Source organism: Lethenteron reissneri, chromosome 23 (genome assembly GCF_015708825.2).
Source record: "Lethenteron reissneri isolate LAM-NWPU_2019-01 chromosome 23, ASM1570882v1, whole genome shotgun sequence".
NCBI classification, from domain to species: domain Eukaryota; kingdom Metazoa; phylum Chordata; class Hyperoartia; order Petromyzontiformes; family Petromyzontidae; genus Lethenteron; species Lethenteron reissneri.
The window spans coordinates 23,312,177-23,333,056 of NC_083801.1; the positions used below are offsets into that span (position 1 = coordinate 23,312,177).

Consider the following 20,880-nt stretch of genomic DNA (forward strand, 5'->3'; position numbering starts at 1 on the left):
TCCTTCGGCAGGCAAGGCTACGTAGGTTGGGTCATGTAGCCCGAATGCCCAGCGACATAGGAGGCTAAACAGGGCACGACGCGGTGTAGAGACGAGATGGACTGATGTGGTACAGAAAGGATATGGAGCTGATTGAACTTGTCGATGACTGGTACCAGCAGTGTCAAGATCGGCCTCTGGAGGAGGTTCGTGAAGGATGCTGCTGGGCAGTTGGAGGCAGTCGCCCTCCAACAACAACGGAAGACAGGAGCGACGCTCACGACAACGAGCAGAGCGCCGGGCGTTTAAAGCGCAGAGAGTTGGCACAGTATGGAACACAATTGGTACACCTGCCAGCCATCTCATTTAGTCAATCCATGGCACATTCAGTCTGTTCCGTGACCTCCTTCCTGCGGGCCTTCAACACTTTACGTGGCCTCAAAGTGCACCGAGCATGGCACACGGGCTGTGGTGGGTGACGTCACTGCCATTAAGTTGCCAACTGCGGCAGTTGTTGTCGTGTCTCTCTGTGCGCCACAGTGTCTGAGTGTGTGTCTGTGTCTCCGTATCCCTGCGTTTCTTTTTGCATCTCCCTGCCTGTGTCTCTGCATGTATTTGTGCCTGTGTGTGTTTCCATGTCTCCGTGTCTGTGTGTATCTGTGAGTTAGTGTATCATGGGGAGTCATAATGCAGCGGTTAGCCCGCTGCGATACGGACTTGGCGACCCGAGTTCTATTCCCGCTCACGGCTAACACCAGTGACAATTATGTGACCGGTCATGGGGCTCCCCTAGGTCTACTCAGCCACTGGAGAGACAAAGGCGTGATGTTGACCACCCACCCCCTCGTGTGTCGTGCCGGCCTTCATTGGTGCTCGCTAACTGCACTTGCTCCAACGGGATATTCAGGCTATACGGGGCATCTTTCTTTTTTTGTCTTTGTATTCGTGTCTGCGTGTGTCTCTGTGTGTGTTTGTGTATCCGTATTTCTGTGTTCATTGCGTGTAGCATTGTGTATGTTTACCCAACTTCACATCGGCGACAGAGGGCATTGAGAGGGTCGGGGGAGGGGGCTGACGGCTGTCTGCTGCCAGACTCCGGCGCTCTGCCGTGGCTCAGCGGTCGCGATGGTTTAGCGAGCTTCTTGTGCGTGGCATTTGCATGGCTCATACTCCCTCGAGTCGAGTAGAACTTAAATCATGCTGTTCGCCTCTAAGGCCTCAACGAGGGCGAGCTCCACTATATTAAATAACTCATTCTATCTTATGCACTTCTATATAAACCTCGATCTCGGTTACGTTCTTGGGGTGATCGGCTGATTACTGTGGTGACCCTCTGGTTACGGAACACCCTACATGTGGAGATCAGGCTCTCAGACAGTGTTGTATCTTTAAGTTCCATATAAAAACCTATCCACTTAAAAATCGCGTTCCTAATGAGAATGATTCCTCTTTGGCTCTTATTTCAGCAACCGGATATCTCTTTCATGTTTCTTCTTTTAATTCATGATGCCATGAGAATTTTGTGAAAAGCGCCTTTGAAGAGGAATTTATTTATTGTATTGAGCCCAACTGTACAGCTTTTTTAAAATTACATATTCTATAATTTCACAGGATCGAGAGGTAACAACGGCTGGGAAATCCTTTTTCCAACAGACTATAGATCATGGCTTATGATGGTGAGCGTACAGGTCCGAGTGACACGTTCAGGTTGAGTGATGTTATTGTTTTTATGTTGATTGCGTGAATATTATCTCAGCCACCAGGTGGCTCAGGGAAAGAGCGAACGGCTCTGTCGGAAGGATGCAAGTTCAAACATTGGCTGTTACTGAGATTAAAGGAGTCAACGCGAGGCTGCACCCACATCTGGCGGACCCACCTCGGACACCCCCTCCGCAACTACCCCGGCCACCGCCGGTCCCACCTCGGTCTTCCACCGAACCCCCCCTGGACCCAACCCTACCCTGGACCCTCCCAGGACCGCCCCAGACCCACCCTGAATCCCCCTAGACCCAATCCAGATCCACCCCATACCCATCCCGGACCCCACCTGGACCCAACACAGGCCCCCTTAACTCATTTCGGACCCCCCCCACCACGACTCACCCTTGACTCTACCCGGACTGCCACCCCGGATTCCCACGACCCACCCTTGAGCCCACCTGGACCCCGGACCCACTGCAGACACTCTCCCATACCTCTAACCCTAACTTTATTTAATACGTGGTTAGTTGTTACCATCTGGTGGACATATGCAGTACTACACGTTTTTCAATACGTGGTTACGCCTGCCATCTGGTGGGCATGTGCAGTAACTACAAGTTGTTCAGGACGCGGTTACCTCTGCCATGTGGTGGATATCTTGCACTCTAGCCCAGCACATGGCGCCAGCAACGTTGCCGTTGTCAGGACTGATCCGCACATTCCCCACAGCGTTAATCGCTGACGCTGCGGCGTTCCGGAGTTCGCCTGAAGCACGGTTCGCCGCATTGAACCCGCGAAGACATCGCACGGTGTCACTGGAGACCCCTGACAGCTGCTCACCTGACGACAAGATGGCAAAGTCCTGCCTGGGAGGCTGTAGGTGGTGAAGAGAAGCCCTTCTTGTGAGTGCTGGCGCGTTTGTTGTCTCTGCAGATTTCCCAAATGTGGAGTTGGTCGAGTCTCCAGGTATGGGGGGCCAGTCGGAGGGAGGCCCAAGGGGGACATCCCTCCCATTTGCCACCAGCTGCCGTCCCCCGCCCGCAGGGCTCACGGCTCCTGTGCGCTCAGGAGAAGGGATGGATGTTTCCCAAGGCAGGAGATGACCTCGGGGTCATCTTTAACTCCTCCCTCTCCAACCACATCTCTGCTACTACCCGCACTTGCCACTTTCACATATTCGATATTCGCAAAATCCGTCCCCTCATATAACGTTTTACCGTAGTTTGTTCTTGTATCTCTATTTACTTGCTGAGCGCCCATACTGGACATCCATGAAAATGTGTTTCATAGCACATCGGATTCCTACAGTCTGAATAAAGACTGTGATTCTATCTGCTGCTAAACCCCTGGTTCACTGCCTTGTTTTCACTCGCCTTCACTAGTGCAATTTTATTCTCGGCCTTCCTGCCTACGCATTCACTCCTCTCCAACAGATACACAATGTCTCATCCCGTATCAATGTTAACCTTCCCCACAATTCCCACACTTCTGCTCTACTTTCCCAACTCCACTGGCTCCCTGTCTACTATATTTCTCACTCTCGTCTATAATTACCTCCATGGTCTTGCCCCCCACCTAATCGTGGCTCTCCCATGGTTTACTGCGTCGCATCTCGCCCTTCACGCTCCCAATCTCCAGCTCCTTCCCTGTGCCTTCCTCGCCCTGCGCCCACTCTCGCTCTCGTTCCTTTTCCCTTCTTGCTCCCCTTCACTGAAACCAACTCCCATTGCACATAAACCAATCATCTTCACTAACCTGCGTCCGTTCCTCCCTTAAAACCCATCTCTCCTCCCTTGCCCATCATACTGCTACTCCCTGCCCTCCAGCTACAACCAGGCCTACCCCAAACCCTCCTTAAGCCATCCCACCTGTCCTCCTGTCACCATAACTACACCACCACTTTCAATAACCCCACTCTTTATTTGAACCACTGTACTCGTATGTAAGATGTTGTAATTATGGTAAAGCGCCTTGGGCTAAGGCGCTATGTAAATCTGTAAAAGATAAGATGCAGGCACGGACGACGTGTTGGATAGACGCCGCTGCAGCTTCGTCGAGTCGGCAGGCGGCTCCGCTGGCGGGGCAACTTGCGACGCCTCTGCAGGAGTGGCGAGCGGGCGCCTGGCAGGAGCCTCCGTCGCGCGAGCAAGGCCACGGGCCACGACAGCTCACCGGTTTACCAACCCTGCTTTGTGCAAGCTTTGCGTGGCGTAACAGCGACACATCTTTCATTACTCCAGGACAACTTCATGTGTTGAGGACACCCTACCTGCTGCTATGCAGGTGTGTCAGGAGGTTTGACAAATCTGGGAGACATTACCAGTGCCCCTTGTGTGAGCAAGTGATTTCAGAAGCACTTGCACGATGCCATCTCCTGGGGACTTTCTAACTCAGGCTGGTGCACTGTTTATCAGCTGAAAGGGCGTTACAACAACACAAATCTTCGTTGCCATTACGTTTAAAGCACCAATGGATTATACAGCGATGCGCGCTGCAGCCCTCACCCGGTCCTGCGAGATTGCAGCACACTAACCCCCCCACCTTCTAGGCCGATAGCCGGGCCAGCCAGGAGCACCCCCCCCCCCCAACCCCATTAGAGCTCCAGCACAGAACGAGCAGCTTCCATAAGCCGGTGGCCTTTCCCACTGTGGCTTGCTGCTACACGTAGAAGCTAATTTTGGTTCTGCCACTCCCATCAGCTCTAAGCACACGGTATACAGGACAGGCCGTGGCACAAGCAGTGTTCATAAACCGAGTGATGCATACAACTGGGTACACAACACTCCACAATGCAATTATGAATTCTCAAATTGGAACATCTACGAGACCCAAGGAGCAAATCCTGCCCATTATACCATGCAGTGCACAGTAGGGCACATGCAATACCACGAGCACTCCAATGAAGCTGTGCAAGAAAATTCCTCTACAAAGCGTAATCCAATTCATTACGCGAGTTATTTATGTGATGGAGTACCTGACGACCTAATGGGGAGGTGTGGTATATACGTCTATCATGGAGACGGCTTAATTAGCGGAGTAACAACAGATGTAGTGCTTTACCTGAAACTCGGCACCACAGTAAAAAAACTCGCTTTACGCATTGTAACCATAATGATCTGTCAGATATTAATAATTAGGATTTTATTGAACCGTCAGTATATTTACATTTTAACTCATGTCACCATTTTTATCATTTGACCTGGTCTAAAAGTAAAGGCAAAAGGCAAACAATTATTATTCTGGGACTCCAAAGTTCATATATATACTCAAAATTACTTAAGATGTAAGCACCGAATTATATTTTAAAAATATATCAAAGGCATTCCGAGGAGACTGCAAATTGACAATATTTCAAGACTTCACTGCAATTACGTAATTTACTCAAAGCTAATATCTGACTGAATGAGGCCTACACTTAGCTGCATGCATTCTAATAATCAGAGAAGTATATGAATAAAGTGAACGTTTTGAAAGTTGTTTCTTACTTACACATTTACCCACACACATCCTAACCACTCCTACTCTGCATCACCACACAGATCCACATCCAGTAACTGCAGGGATCGTCTCACACTCCCTCAATCTGAATTGTCCTCCTGCTTCATATGGCCTCCATCGACCCGGGGGTTGGGGCCTGGAGTCGAATCTTCAGATTTCACCTCCATTCCTGGCCACGTTATAAAGTTGGAATTTTCTTCTGGTTCTTGTTTCATTGCAGCATTTCGACTTTCTTCTAACTGCAAAGCGTCGGTTCGCTCTCCATCAGAGCCCAAACCCTCCTCCTGCTTCATGCTACCTCCATTTATATGGAGGTCTGGTCCTGGAATCAAATCTTCATATTCCACCTTCACTCCTGGCCAAGTTGCAAAGCTGGTATTTACTTCTGGTTCTTTTTTCACAAGGGACGAGCTCCTTGCAGAACGTTCACATTTCAATTTCACCTTCCTCTCCTTGTGTATCTTCTGATGCTTATTTCGGACTGATGACCGTACAAATGCCCTCCCACACACAGTGCATTTGAATGGCTTTTCACCTGTGTGTGTTCTCTGGTGATTACATAGATGTGATGAACGTGCAAATGCCTTCCCACACACAGTGCACTTGAAGGCCCTCTCTCCTGTGTGTGTTATCTGGTGATTGTGAAGATGTGATGACCGTGCAAATGCCTTCCCACACAAAGTGCACTTCAATGGCTTCTCGCCCGAGTGTGTTTTCTGGTGTCTGCGAAGATGTGATGACAATGTAAAAGCCTTCCCACACAAAGTGCAAATGAAGGGTTTTTCGCCAGTGTGTGTTTTCTCGTGCCTGCAAAGATGTTCTGACAATGTAAACGCCTTTCCACACACGGTGCACTTGAAGGGCTTCTCGCCCGTGTGTGTTTTCTCGTGTCTGCGAAGGTGTGCTGACAACGTAAACGCCTTCTCACACACAGTACACTTGAAGGGTTTCTCACCCGTGTGTGTTCTCTGGTGATGGTTCATGTGTCCAAAGTGATCCGTGCTGTAGGAACATTGGTCACATTGGTGCCTTTTAGTGTCAGGCTCTGCAAAGAGTCTCTGCTCCATGTGGTGGATTCTGCACGAGCCGTGACTGAGGAATTGGAGGCAGCAGACAGAAAACAGCAACATCCACACAACCTACATCAGCATAAAGGCACAGACGCACACGAGTATGCACACATATAAATCAACAGCCTACTTTCGGCACGAAGTGGTGGTGTCACCACGGCGCTTTGCGCCAGGCTAGGTGTACGTTGAGGCTACGTAAAACGTTGAAGCTCTCGCTGGCAGGTCACGAGACGGACCCATGTGCCATGGGTTTCCTGAGATGACTGGTAGATGCACCACCTGTGCCCCAACTTGATTTGTTTAAGCCGCCTGGCGCTCCGCTCGTTATTGAGCGTCGCTCCTCTGTCCTCCGCTGTTGTTGGAGGGCGGCTGCCTCTTAACGTCACGCTATCAGTCATTCACCCAACCACACACTTACCTACTCGCTCACCCAAATATCCACCTTATAGTCTTCAACAGACTGTTGGGTCAAGTGCTGTTCGCGAATATCTAGGACTGGCACGGTGCACGAGATGGGTGTCCAACACTACGCACGGCCAAATGTATCTCCACAGTGCTGATGTTTACGCACTGCACTAGGTACTCATTTAAGACTGAATCGACATAGGGGAGGCCCAAGACCGGTTCATATATTCGTCACCTATGTTGTCCGTGAGCGAGAGTGGAACTTGGGTCGCCGGGTTCGTAGCGCAGTGCGCTAACCACTGCACGACCGCGTCACCACCCACGCACTCACTGACCCACTCATTTTTCACTCAATCGCCCACTCACCCAACACATACTCACACACCTAACTTTTCACTCACCCAACAACACACTCACCCAGTTATCCACCCAATCAAGACCTCGTTATTCATCAACAGTACACACCCCACTCAAGTGGGTGGACCATGATGATGTTCAATGCAATGTATATATTTATATACACTTCGTATTTAAATCACGTCTACGTATATAGACTATACATTTTTAGACAGGTCCGTACTGCGCATTCAAATAATACATACTTAAATACATAAAGTTTGTATGCATGTTAATTTGCGCTATACCAAATTAGACTTAGATTCTAATCTACTTATGAACACTACGTATTAAACCAAGTACACCTATTCACACTATCAATAATAGTTGCCTATACTAGTGCGTACTACGAAGTCTGATAGCGTTCTCATCAGCGCTCGGACGCGTGGGAGAATCTGGGACCGATCCCCTCGGCCCCTCGGCCCCCCGAGCGCGGGGCAAGGCGCGGGGCAAGGCGCGGGGCAAGGCGCGGGGCAAGGCGCGGGGCAAGGCGCGGGGCAAGGCGCGGGGCAAGGCGCGGGGCAAGGCGCGGGGCAAGGCGCGGGGCAAGGCGCGGGGCAAGGCGCGGGGCAAGGCGCCGCGACCCCGCGGACATCGCGCCCAAGGCGGGGAGCCCCGCCGGCTAAACGCGATGAAGACTTGACTCGGCAACACTCACATTGCAGAGCACAGGCGGGAATCGATTCTGGTGGCGGAGAATCCAACGCGAATCACGGATCGATCATTCTACCATTGAGTCTGAAGTTACCTGTGGATCGATTCAGTGAACGAACTTGCGAGCCTCATTCTGCGACAGCAGGAACAGCAGCGACGGCGCCCCACGTGGGGCGGGAGGCGACGCCTCTGAGCCGCACACTAATCAAAGATGACCGCCTTTTTATTTTAACAAAGCCTTAATTTTGTGTAGCTTTTCAGCAGACAGGATTAGGGTGATTATATGCTTGTGATCTATTTTATTAATGTAAAACGCTAGTAATTATCAAATGAAAATTCTAAATCCATGTTTGCCAAACACCTTTAATTTTCAAATAAGTACCGATCTAGAACCATGTGATTGTGTTTCTACTCATGAATACGCCCGTTTGATCTGCAGATAATCCAGCTCATCCTGGCATACACAGCTGCATAGGGCTGTGAATGAGGCCCACGCAATAACATCTCCAGCTTCCAGGAACATTAGGCGCGATGCTGGTCTAGCCATTGTCATCGGCACTGTCGGAACTTGGTGGTGACGCTTCTTTGTTTGCAGTGGCGGCTCGTGACATGTCCATTAGATGGGGCTGTTGTGAGTGACCTCTGAAAATATGGTGTTTAATATTCTTTGGGTCTTTCGGTAAGTCACGTAAGTTATTTCAACCTATCTACGTGACTTTACCGAAAGACCCAAATAATAATAATTACTTCAGTCACGAAAACTTAAAGTCAAGATTGATGGTGTTTTAATGAAGAAAAATCTCGTCATGCGATTGGCCTTCCCGTGAAAGTGATACATCTGTCTTAACTACCATCGGTATGCATTTATAAACAATGCGAAACAAAACAAATCACTCAAATGCTGTCCCCATGACCCACAAGTCCACACTAAACAACCCATTTGACTCTGCCAAGAGCCGTGAGCTGCTGTGCTTGCCCAGTGCCACCTCGCGTTGTGACATCGCCTCTCATCACAGCCACGGGCGCCTCTTTCACCGCCCTGAGTGGGTCTCAAACGGCGTGGCTGCAATGCGAGGCTCATCGCAACGAATAAAGAAGGGAGATCTCTCACTCGGACGCCTTCACAGCCACCCCGAAACCTCACCCACTGTGTTGTTGCAGCGGTTTTGAATATGAACAACTTAAAGTGTTATGTTCATTAAGTAATCCACGTTGAAAGAATCATATTTTAATTGTTTTAAACACAATGACAAAATTAGAGAAAAGTATTTTTATTAGAAAATAATTTCTCATCTCCAGCTGCTTGGTGGGGCAGCGCCCCAACAACGCCCCTAGTGGACGAACCCCGCCTGTTTGTTCGTCTTGTTGACAAAGCTAACATCATGGGACCTCCTTTGCCAGTACCAAAATGCAGTAGAACCTCTGGTCACGAACACTTCTGACCACGACGGCACGACCAAATCGGGTTCCGACTAAAAAATTCACAACATTTTTTAATCTGTATGAGAATAGGGTTTCCCCTTTTTCCTGGCAACAAAACAGGTGTTAAGATGTTAAAACACCAAACTGAGACCTTTTACAAGGAATCATGTTCAATCACGACAAAGCTAATATTTTTTTCCTGTCGGTCTTCCGTTGAAATTTTAAGTTAAGAGGAATGGCCATTTTGAGAGGTTGAAATTAATAGGTGAAGGTCGATGATTTACCTTTCACCACCTTTGACCTCAGCACTATAATGTATGGGCACAGCTGGGTTCGTGTCTTTTCCCGACACACAACCCGATCGTGCGTCCTGTGCGAGCTGACTGCCCGATGGCGTCACCCGCATCCCACCGCGTCGAGCCAGGTTCGTGCGCGCTGACGTCACGCGTCGCCCCCCCCCCGTCCCCGGCCGTGGGCAGCTGTCGCCGTGCAGTCCGAGACAAAGGGCTGGGGGGGGGCTGGGGGGGGGGCTGGGGGGGGGGCTGGGGGGGGGCTGGGGGGGGGCTGGGGGGGGGCTGGGGGGGGGGGCTGGGGGGGGCTGGGGGGGAGCTGGGGGGGGGCTGGGGGGGGGCTGGGGGGAGGGAGACACGGCCACGTACAAAGGACGAGCTGGTTCACTGCTAAACTACCACATTTTGATTTAAAGCTTTCGTGACCGCAGGGATTCATCTTCTTGGTTCTTTCGGTAAAGTCACGTAGAAGGGAAGTAATAAAATAATAAAAATAAAACCTAATAACATTCGATGTTAAGCTTTGTGATGCAGGGATTCATCTTCTTGGTCTTTCGGTGAAGTCAGTAGAAGGGAAGTAATAAATAAAAAAAAAAACTAAAAAATATTCTCACGACGTTTCGGCCACAACGCAAGCAGCCGTCCTCAGGTGAAAACCAGGTCCGTCGAGGCGATAGAGGCCGATGGGATGTTAAATAAATAATTTTATGGACAGACCAATTTAAGAAGCGGGCGTGTTGCCTGCCAATGTATTACGTTCCTTATATTCTCCACAACGACGATAATGATGATTGTGTTGCCATCATCCGCCATGGGGCAATCGACTTCTCAGTGAAAGCTTCCCGAAGCCACCGCCACCTCAAGATTCTGCGATGGAACAATCCCGTGGCTGATTTTATATATACACATCACATGCAAGCAGACCAATGACAAAGCAACATCGGACAATATAATCAACATCGCTCCTACCCCAACAGGCCGTGCGCCGCCACAATTATTAATATAATTATTCTGCGTCTGGGTGGAGCCAATAGACAAGCCAGCAACGTCAGAGCTGAGGAGGCAGAGACGAGAGAGAGGACACCGAGAGGAGGAGGAGGAGGGAGCTTGGATACACGGTGTGTACGCGTGCTCTGGCTGCAAAGCCGTGCCACCAGAATGGTGGATTGGCGTGACAATGGAGCCAGCCCCTGGGCGCTCCGATGGCTGCGTGTCACGCTCATTGCGTGTGCTGCTGCTGCTGTGATGGGCATCGTTGTGTTATGAATGAGTCATGCCTGCCGATGTTCTCTATTGTATTCGCGTGTCTATGTACTGTATTTTCATACATTGTGTTAATTTATGCTGTCGTGAGCCATGTATGTATGAGCTTATATATAAAACGGTGCATTAATTATATTGTAATTCAGCTGCCATGCACCGTGTGTTAATTTCCGTTCCATCGTCCGTGTGTTCATTCTGCTGTCTTAAACGTGCGTTCATATTGCCGCATGTACCACGCCCTGGATCAGTGCGATGAGAATGGACGGTGTGACTCGTGATGCACTGTCTGCTTCATCTTGTCAATGCTCGATGCTCGGGTTGTTAAAATAATTTAGTTTTTATTTTGCATGGGTTATTGTGCTATCGATGGACTGCATCTTTGTGCTATTGTTATAGTTCCGCCTTGTTCATTGTTTTGTTGATGGGCGGTGTCTTGTGAACGCTTTGTACTCGGGTCGTTAAAATCGTTCATTTTTTTTATTAACGGTAACCGCGTGAAATAATAACGGCAAAAAAAACCGGTTCGTCGTTTTAACCGTTTTTATATTGCTTCAAGAAACAATTGCTGAGCAAAGGCCCAAAACATCCAGCCAGAAACAAATAGCACTGTCACAATTATGCAATGTTATTATTGTACGAGTTCGGTGAATATAGACGATGGGAGGGAATTCCAAAGTGGAGCAGTGCGAGGAAATATGCAGCAAGAGAAATGTTGTAACCTGAAGTGTGGTGAGTGGTTGGGTGAGTATAGTAAGGCAGTGAATAGGTGCGTATACGTGTGTAGTGCCTTGTAACGTCACTCAGACGGACACCTACTTACACTTTATTAACCTAGTAGCGGGAAGTACCCAGCGTTGCCCGGGCGAAAAAGACACACACACATCGACTTACACAACAACAACAACCGCCATTCGCCACTAAGTGGCGGTGACGTCACCACGACGCTTGTTCCAATCGACTTACACACACATAGATACACACACACATCGCCTCACGCATATATGGGCTCACACACACATGGACTTACACAGACATCGACTTACACACACATGGACGTAAACACACACATCGACTCACACACATGGACTCACACACAAACATAGACTCACACACACACATCGACTCACACACACACATGGACTCACACACACACACATACATCGACGTATATACAAATATCAACTCACACCCATCGACTCAGTTACACACACACATCGACTTGCACACACACATGTATCGACTTACACACACAAATGGACTCACACACACAAATGGACTCACACACACAGATCGACTCACACACACATCGACTTACACACACACATGGACTTACACACAAACACATCGACAGACACACACATACATTGATCCATACACAGACACATCGACTTGCACACACACGTGTGCTTACAGACATATCGACTCAAACACACACATCGACTGGCACACATACATCGAGACACACACATCGACTTACACACACATCCACTGAGCCACACACACAGAATGACGCATCAACACACACATCGACTCACACACACATCGACTTAGACACATCGACTCACACATACATACATGGACTGACACACACACATGGACTCACATACACATATGGACTTACACACACAAACACAGCGACTGTCACACACACACATTGACGCGCACACACATCGACGCACACCCACACATCGACACACACGACGCACACACATATATGGACTCACACGCACACATGGACGTGTACACACACATTATGGCTTGTATATTTATTAAGTAAGTTTTTTAAATAATAGTTTCTCATCTTCGTGACTTTAGCGAAAGAAGCAAGCAAGAGGGGAAATGCAGGCGTGTGTTATAATTAAGAGCGAGGGCGATGGTGTTCCGCTATTTTTGTGCAAACATTTAGCGCTCACAAAAACGGTAAAGAAATGAAAGTCAACGAATAAAAAATCAACTTAGGGGCCGTCCATAAATGACGTCACGCACCTAGGGGGGTCAGACATTTGCGACGATGTGTGACGATGGGGAGGGGGGGATTTGAGAAATGTGACGTCACATCAAAATGCGCAACTTTAAATAAATATAGACAACACGTTCTACTTAATTAAATATACTTTTAAATAAATGTTTTCTCCTACAACATCAGAGTGCAGCGCCACATTAAATACGCACTACAATGACGAAAGTTGAAAGCGATTTAAAGCACGGTTTTTTTTGGGGGGGGGGGAGCTTTGTGACGTCATATTTGAGGGGGGTCTGACTTTTTGTGACGCCGTGTGACAAAGGGGGGGGGGGTCAAAAATCGTCCAAAATCGCGTGACGTCATTTATGGACGGCCCCTCATCTTACCTGTAGCTATGAGCAGATGCGCACCAATTAAGCATAATTGGCATGACGTCACTGCTCAACCCCCGTTCTGAGGGGGCAAGTGTAACTATGCTAGAATGAAGATTTAATAGCATTCAGTATATTTTTTAGTTTGGCACTCTGCAGTAAGTGATATTAGGGGGCGGCTTATGCCTCACGAATACATAAACAGGCTGTTATTCCCCTAAAAGTAGTTTTTGTGAGCAGGACAGTGATATTTAGAACTGTAGCTACACGCACAAGCACGGCGACTGTGATATAGACACATTGACGCACACACACATATATGTGGACTCACACGCACACATCGACGTACACACACACGTGACAACTTTTATATTTACTACGTACGTTTTTGTGAGCAGGACAGTGATATTTAGAAATGCATCTATTTTCAAAGAGAAAACGTCTGCATAAGTGTAATTCCCTCGCATAAAGACGTGGTCGCAATAATAGCCATTTGGAAAAAACAATTTTAAAGTATCACTTAGTAGTCGGGGAGAAAAATCGTATTACTTCGATTAACCAACATCAAACGTTGGTTAATCCCTATAATTTCATACTTAAGGACAGTAATGGTATTGAGTGAACAGCAATGGGAATAAATGTTTAAAGGGAGCTGCAAATGTGTGTGTTATCTTGTGCGCACACGAATGGGAATTGTACCCTCCCGCCTCCGAAGGCGTGTGAGTTGGACTTGTGAGCTCCTCACACAATCCAGCCTGGTTAAACCCAGGATGGATCGTAGGCAGGCCAGCCTAAATGTTTCCAACCGGCGAAGATGCTCCATTGACTCACACACACACATCGACTTTCTCACACACACACATCGACTTCTCACACACACATCGACGCACACACACTTATGGACTCACACACACACATGGACTTACACACACTCACATGGACTTACACACACACATCGACCCACACACACACACACATATTTGTAGTGAGTTCAATAGAGGCGCACACTCAACTTGGAGGCAACACTATTTATTAACACATAACAACCAACGTGAACACTATACATAAGGTGGTGACCACCGTTCCTAACCTCACTAATACTTGGGGAATATGAGACAGCGTGACCGAAGGCAGGTGATGGGCTGCCTGGTCACGAACGACGATCGGAGACTCGAGGACCGTTGATGGCATTTTCATCCCGGGAGCCACACCTTTCATTTATTTTTATTTTGTTTTATTTTGTATTTAATTTTATACCTACGTGACTTTACCCAAAGAACTAAAGAGTATGGATCATTGCAGTCACGAAAACTTAAGATCTAGATTTTCATCCCGGGGTTGAACAGCCCAGCTCTCTGGTCACACCCCATTTATAACTGCCGTGGCGTGGCCAGCTCCGCCCCAGGCCATGCCCCCCTTCTTGATCCTTCTTGAAGGTCCGGGCCCCCAACCACGTGACCCCAAAACTCCCCCCTTTGTCCCGTCACGTGTCCTGTTGGGTTCACGCAGAGTATCACGGCCTGACATGATCTCCGTGACACCCGCCTACAGCATCCATACCGAGCCAACAACACAGTAGTGACGTCATATGTCCCGATGCTCGTACAGTCCCGACACAGTAGTGACGTCGTATGTCACTACATCACCCCCCCCCCCCCCATGTAACATAGCCGGTTGTAATGTAAATGTGGAAAAATTGAAAGGTGTGCCACCCAACAAGCAACATCAATAATGGTGGCCTCACGCGCGAACCGCATCTCAACGACAGCAACTTTTCCATTACTAAGGCATCGATGCCCCCTTCATCCATCCGAGGTAGGCGGCCACGACTTGAGACAGAACAGCGCCAATTCCAGTGTTGCTAGCGTCCGTATCAAAGACGAACGGTAAGGAACAGTCGGGGTATTGGAGGGGAGGGGCGTTCACCAAGCCATCCCGGAGTGCAACAAATGCGGCCTCCTCCTCCCCCCGATGGAACTTCTGACCCCCTGCTGTCAGGGCATGGAGAGGTTTGGCGATAGTAGCGAACCTGGCGACAAAACAGAGGTAATAGGACGCAAAACCAATGAAATTCCGCACCTCCCCCACCGACGTGGGGGTTGGCTAAGAGGTTTTGTCTGGTTCCGTCGCTATCCCGTACTTACTGACTATGTGGCCAAGGTACCGAACTGATTTTTGGAGCAGGTGACACTTCTGCAGTTTAAATTTGATGTTCGTCGCACGCATCTTAAGAAAGACAGCACGCAACCGTTACAGATGTTTTTTAAATGTACGGCTAAAAACGATAACATTGTCCAGATAGATCAGGCATGAGTCCCACTGGAGGCCAGCCAGAAACAGTTCCATCAATCACTGGAACGTAGCCGGAGCGGAGTGAAGACCTATCGGGAGCCGATTAAATTCAAATAAGCCTTGTGGTGTACGAAAGGCTGTCTTGGGTTTAGAGGACTCATCTAGGAGCAATTGCCAAAATCCCGATAAGAGTTTAAGAGTCGAAAAATAATGTGCTCCTGCCAGAGCACCCAGGGAATCGTCCATTCGAGGAAGGGGGTACGCGTCAGCCACAGAGAGAAGCGCAAACTACCATCCTGCTTTTTAACAAGAACAATCAGGGCTCCCGTTGGGCTGGTGGACGGCGAGATAATATCAACCACCAGCCATGTGTGGTCTTTTTCTGTGGGGCTCAGCTGGTAGGGGTTTTGCCGACCGTATCGATGTGGTGACTCAAAAGGGTAGTGGCGGCCGATGTCAAATTTGCCTTTGCTAAACATGGAGAATTCACGCTAAAAGCGCCCTCAACTCCCTCCTTTGAGACTCGGACAATTCAGAATTTTCAGAACAAAGCGGATCCATCCACTTTTAATCGGAAACAAGTTTTGGCTCTATATTCGACGTGACCCCCACTCCACCAACGATGTTTCCCTCGCGAAGCATGGGCGACGCGTGGGCTAGCACAGTGACCTGCTGTATGGCAGACGTGTCCAACCCTGCATTGAGGACCTGAATGGACGGCTCCTGTCGCGAATGCACTGGTTTCGACGAGCATTCTAATTTCAACCCCCTCTATCATTCCGATAATAGCGGATGAACCCGCGGCCGTGGAAACCACTCTATGGGCCAACTCTGACCACTGACCTGGTCGGAGTGGCCAGTCGGCCTGAGCAAAATCCGAAACCTCATGCCCCGACACACGACGGGAATGAAAACCATCCGAACGCGATGAGTGAGGTGGATTCAGGGGCAGAGTGTGTGGTGTGTCGCGACTCACCTTGGGATATAGTGGAGTGGTGGACGGTCGGGCGGATGACGGCGGTGGTCCGGGGAGGCGTCGTCGCGGCACGCGGCAACCCGACGAGATGTGTCCCAGCAGGCCGCAGTTGTAGCACACGATGAGCGGTCTTCCGCCGTCGATATTGTTCATCCCGTCGCACCATGCCATCCTCCCGCCAGCTTCTGCCTTGGGCCGATGCGCAGGCTTGGACGGGCTCCGCGACTTCGGGTGTATCACAAGTCTCACGAGGCGTGATACATTCCGCCAACCCCTTATGTTGTTGCAAAAGCAGGTGTGCCCGGATGCATCCTGCAACTTTGAAAGAAGACAAATCATCTTCTTGGTTCTTTCGGTAAAGTCACGTTGAAGCACCAGTTGTCTTTCCGACAGACCTGTTCTTCACCTGAGGACGGCTGCTTGTGTTGTGGCTGAAACGTCGTGAGAATTATTTTATTATGTTTAATTTATTTTATTTAATTATTTCCCTTCTACGTGATTTTACCGAAAGAACCAAGAAGATGAATCCCTGCAGTCACGAAAGCTTTAAATCGAAAAGACAAATCATCTTCGTCGATGGATGGCAGGATGATGTTGAGGTCCTTCGCCAGCATCAGCAATCTTTCGAGGACCAGTGAGTCGACTCCATCATGGTCCATCTTCGGGAAGCCAGCCTTTGTTAGTGCCAACAATGCGCAGTGAACTTATGGCGCCATTTGGGCAAAGGCTTGCTGAAACGTGGCCCTCTCCGACGGCAGGATGGTGCAAAACGCCGTCAAGGCATCGCCAAGCGCGGCGAGTAGCGGTCTCAGCACCTCCGCCTCCATCCATCCTGCCAAGTCGCAGTTTGTCTGAAACTGGCGCTTCAAGGCCACCCAGTCGCCTCCCACGGCTAAACATTCTTTAACAAAAGGTAGACGTCGCCTGAGGGATGGAATCTCGACAGGCGAACTCGGCGTACTTTCGGCGGGCTCTCTGTCCCGCTCCGCGAACAAAATGGTGGCCGAGTGCATGGGCTGCGCCAAGGAGCTTTCCCGCTGGCGGGAAACGGCGACGGGAGGCTCGGTCCCGCGCAGCTCTGGTGCTCTCTCCACCGCTGGCTCTCCACGGTCGAACTCAGCGAACATCGTGGCCACGGCCTCGAGAAGTTCAGTAAGGCGGGCACGTAACGTGCGCCTCACTCCCTTATTCTGGGGTCGCCATCCCCCGGGGTTGTCTGGGGAATAAAGCCTTCATCGTCCTCGTTGTCCGAGAACGTCCTGGTATGTAGTATGTGTCACGTAAGCATAACCTAACTCGGCCTATTTTACCGACAAAATAACGTTTGGCTACTTCTGACACCAGTTGTAATGAGTTCAACTGAGTCGCAGATGTAGACTTGGAGGCAACACCTTTTATTTAGTTCCAACACACGGGTAACTTCCCCCTAACAGAATGACAATCCAAGCTGGTGACCACCCGGCTAACTACACTAGTCACTACATAACTGTTATTACGACCGGGACCGACGACTTCGGCCCAGGTCCACGTGTTGGAGACTCGTTGAACGGAGATCGTAGACGAAGGGTTTCTTCCAGGTTGAACAACAACCCTGGCCCCTCTCAAGACCCGGCTTATATTCTCTGTGGCCACATTCACCTTCCAGAATCCTCGGGAAGGATCTGGGTCCCAATAACGTGACCCCCCTAGCCCCCTCTTGGGGCCCTTCTGTCAACTTAACCGGTTACATGTCCTCCCGGGTCAACCAAAGTGCCATGGCCTCACACATCCTTATCCTTCGGTCGGCACCCACACACCCTGTCCTGTAGGGTCGGCACTGCACTTAAAGCGTGGTGTCTTCCAGCACTATTATTCAGCGCACAAAGTGCCCCTCTAGGGCCGGTACTCCACCCACAACATTGTGGTACCCGGCGATGTCGCTACACCACATACTGTGCCCCTCTAGGGCCGGTACTGCACCCACAGCATGGTGACATCCAGCGATGTCACTACATGTGTGTAGTACAGGACTTCGTCTCTGGGTATCAAGGATCACACGGAGACCAGATTCTGTTCAGGGCTGCCGCCGTTTATTCCTTCTCTCTCTCCACACTTCCCCTCATCGCGGACATTAGCTACCCCCGCACGTCCCTTCCTCTCCCTTACTCCCTCTCTCTCCAAGCTACCCCGCACGTCTTTGCTACAGCCCTCCTTTTCCGGCTCCCTACGGGACGTCTCCTCCAACTCTTCTCCCCGTCTCTATTCTGGTCCCCCGTTTTTATCCCCCTTCTTCGGGCTCCACCTTTTCCGTCCACCTTCCCACGCTTGCCCCTCGTTTGGTCCTCGCGGTACTCCTCTACACGTGTATAGTAAGGGCGTGAATGGGTGTGTGTTTTTTGACCTGCAATGTGGTGAGTTGAATGAATGAGTAAATGAGTAAGGGAGTGAATGGGTGAGGAGCGACGCTCACAATAACGAGCAGAGCACCGGGCAGCTAAAACGAAGATATTTGACAGGAGCACAGCTGGTGGATCTGCCAGTCAGCTCGGTCAACTCATCGCACCTGGGTCTGTTCCGTGACCTGCCAGTGAGCCTATGATACTTCACATGGACTCACAGTGCAGCTAGCCTGGCAAAAGCACCGTAGTGGCATCGCCGCCACTTAGTGGTGAACGGTGGTTGTTGTTGAATGGGTGAGTATGAGGAAGGCAGTGGTCGGTGAGTGAGTGTGTTGTTGTGACCTGCAGTGTGGCGAGTACTGGATCATCAGCCCGACTACTTTTCATTGAATTGTTTTGCGTTTTTTGACATGTACAATCTTTTAACTGTGTTGTCCTCCTTACCTTAGTGATCATCATGTCTGACAAGACTGACCTGAAAGCAGAACTGGAGCGAAAGAAACAGCGACTGGCACAAATTCGTGAAGAGAAGAGGAGGAAAGAGGAAGAACGCAAGCTGAAGGAGGTTGTGTGTGTGGGGTACCTAAGGTTCAATCCCATGATAGATGAGGGGTAAGGTATAAGTGCATCTCTGCAATTGCACTGCTGGTGGCAGGCCCTCTACTAGAGCAAACTAGAGTGGTATTCTATTTGGTCGACACTTCCACTCATACTGGTAGGTGGGCAGATGTGGGGGCGAATAACCCTGACTATTTGTGTCTGTATATTAGTGTCTTTTTGTGTATACGCCTGTGTGTACATGTGTATATGAGTATACAGTATGTTGTTTTTACTGCCATCACGAGAGATGGAATCGAACCGGCAACCTTTGGAATACAATTCCCATGTGCGGACCATGACAGCACTACAGTTCATTTGTTATTCGGAGGTCACAGGTTCGATTACATCTTCCGGCTGTTGACGCAATATCGTTGTTCTTCGGCCGCACCTCAGATTGGCACGGTTTGCTACATATGGTGCCAAAGAAGTTTAACTTTCATACATGTACACTTACTGTGTACACTCATATACAAATGCACACATACACTCATACACACTCATTGAAGCCACCAGCTTATTTGCAATGCACACCCTATGAGATGTTTAAATATTGTCTCTGCAGATAGACATGCAGAGCTGCAGATAGACCAAATCAGTGCTGCAGATAAATACAATGATGAAGAAAATATAAATCAGAGCAAAAACAACAATAAAAATCGGACCATTACAAACAAATAGAAATCGGAGCAGAGATGCCAAAAATAAATCTGATCCGAGACGACCAAATAGCAACAGTATTCCTACTTCAGCCATGTTTGTACTTTGTATAGCAGTCACAATTGTTCAGATTTGACAAAGAAATGGTAAAGAAAACAGAGCTTCTTCAATAACTAACACAGCCATGACAGCACATATTAGCTTGTTATACCCAGAAGATTAATGGATTTACCATGGGTAAGCAGTGACAGGAGTGGGACATAACGAGCCGAAACACCGTGGTGGGAGTGAAAACTTTAACCCGACTGTTCCAGAAGGAAACAGGGACACGTGTAGCGGCGGGTAGTTTATATTTCTAGAAAGTTTATATATATACAATTTGAAAGTGTCTGTCTGTCACACTTTGGATCTTCCAAACATACGTAAAATTGTGTAAAAGCTCTGTGAATTTACTATTCATATGAATGTGCTGAAATAGACACATTTGTAACGTATATTTATACATGTTCTGTCTTCAAAGTAGGTTATGGTTCAGATCTGCGTTCTGTAAAGTGTGTGTAATGCACTGATCTAGCGATGACTGAGCATTTATGAGTTCCCGCAGTAATTTATTTACATTTTCGTCACTGTGGATGAGAATATTATTGTTAAATATTATGGGAATAACTGTGCAATTGCCAGCCTTATGTGATATTTTCATATATCAATGTAAGCATGGAATATTCACTTCATAATCCATTTGACATGTTGCACATGACAGGCGGAAATGAAGAGAGAGACGGTATTTGATGAATCTGACCTGGAACGGAAGAGAAGGGAGACCGAGGCCCTACTTCACAGCATTGGCATCCCACCCGAACCCCCATTAGGTAAGCAGCCTATTGTATGCATGTATGTTGAACTTCTTTCGCACAGTACGTAACCAACCGTGCTTAATCGTAGGTACGAGGAAGGACAAAAAACTA

General features: G+C 49.0%; 2 protein-coding genes across 10 annotated transcripts in view; one reads left to right on the forward strand and one right to left on the reverse strand.

Moving 5' to 3' along the window:
- The window catches only part of LOC133346220 (cytoplasmic dynein 1 intermediate chain 1-like), a 398,436-nt gene that overhangs the window by 350,650 nt on the left and 26,906 nt on the right, over nucleotides 1-20,880 (forward strand). The window contains exons 2-4 of one of the 9 annotated variants that reach the window (XM_061557753.1): nucleotides 10,509-10,533; nucleotides 19,108-19,223; nucleotides 20,676-20,784. In XM_061557753.1, the coding sequence (XP_061413737.1) occupies nucleotides 19,116-19,223; nucleotides 20,676-20,784 (217 nt within the window). In that variant the 5' untranslated portion in view covers nucleotides 10,509-10,533; nucleotides 19,108-19,115. Of the gene's footprint in view, nucleotides 1-10,508; nucleotides 10,534-11,103; nucleotides 11,420-19,107; nucleotides 19,224-20,675; nucleotides 20,785-20,880 lie in introns of those variants that run through there. The other 8 variants (XM_061557749.1, XM_061557752.1, XM_061557746.1 and 5 more) reach the window with 8 other exon arrangements.
- LOC133345790 (zinc finger protein 664-like) lies at nucleotides 4,866-6,347 on the reverse strand. Its single transcript, XM_061556761.1, has one exon. The coding sequence runs from the start codon at nucleotides 6,306-6,308 to the stop codon at nucleotides 5,259-5,261; it is 1,050 nt and encodes a 349-aa protein (XP_061412745.1). The 5' UTR covers nucleotides 6,309-6,347; the 3' UTR covers nucleotides 4,866-5,258.

Excerpts from the sequence above, each read along its gene's own strand:
- LOC133345790 (XM_061556761.1), bottom strand. The coding sequence starts at position 6,308 with ATGTTGCTGTTTTCTGTCTGCTGCCTCCAATTCCTCAGTCACGGCTCG.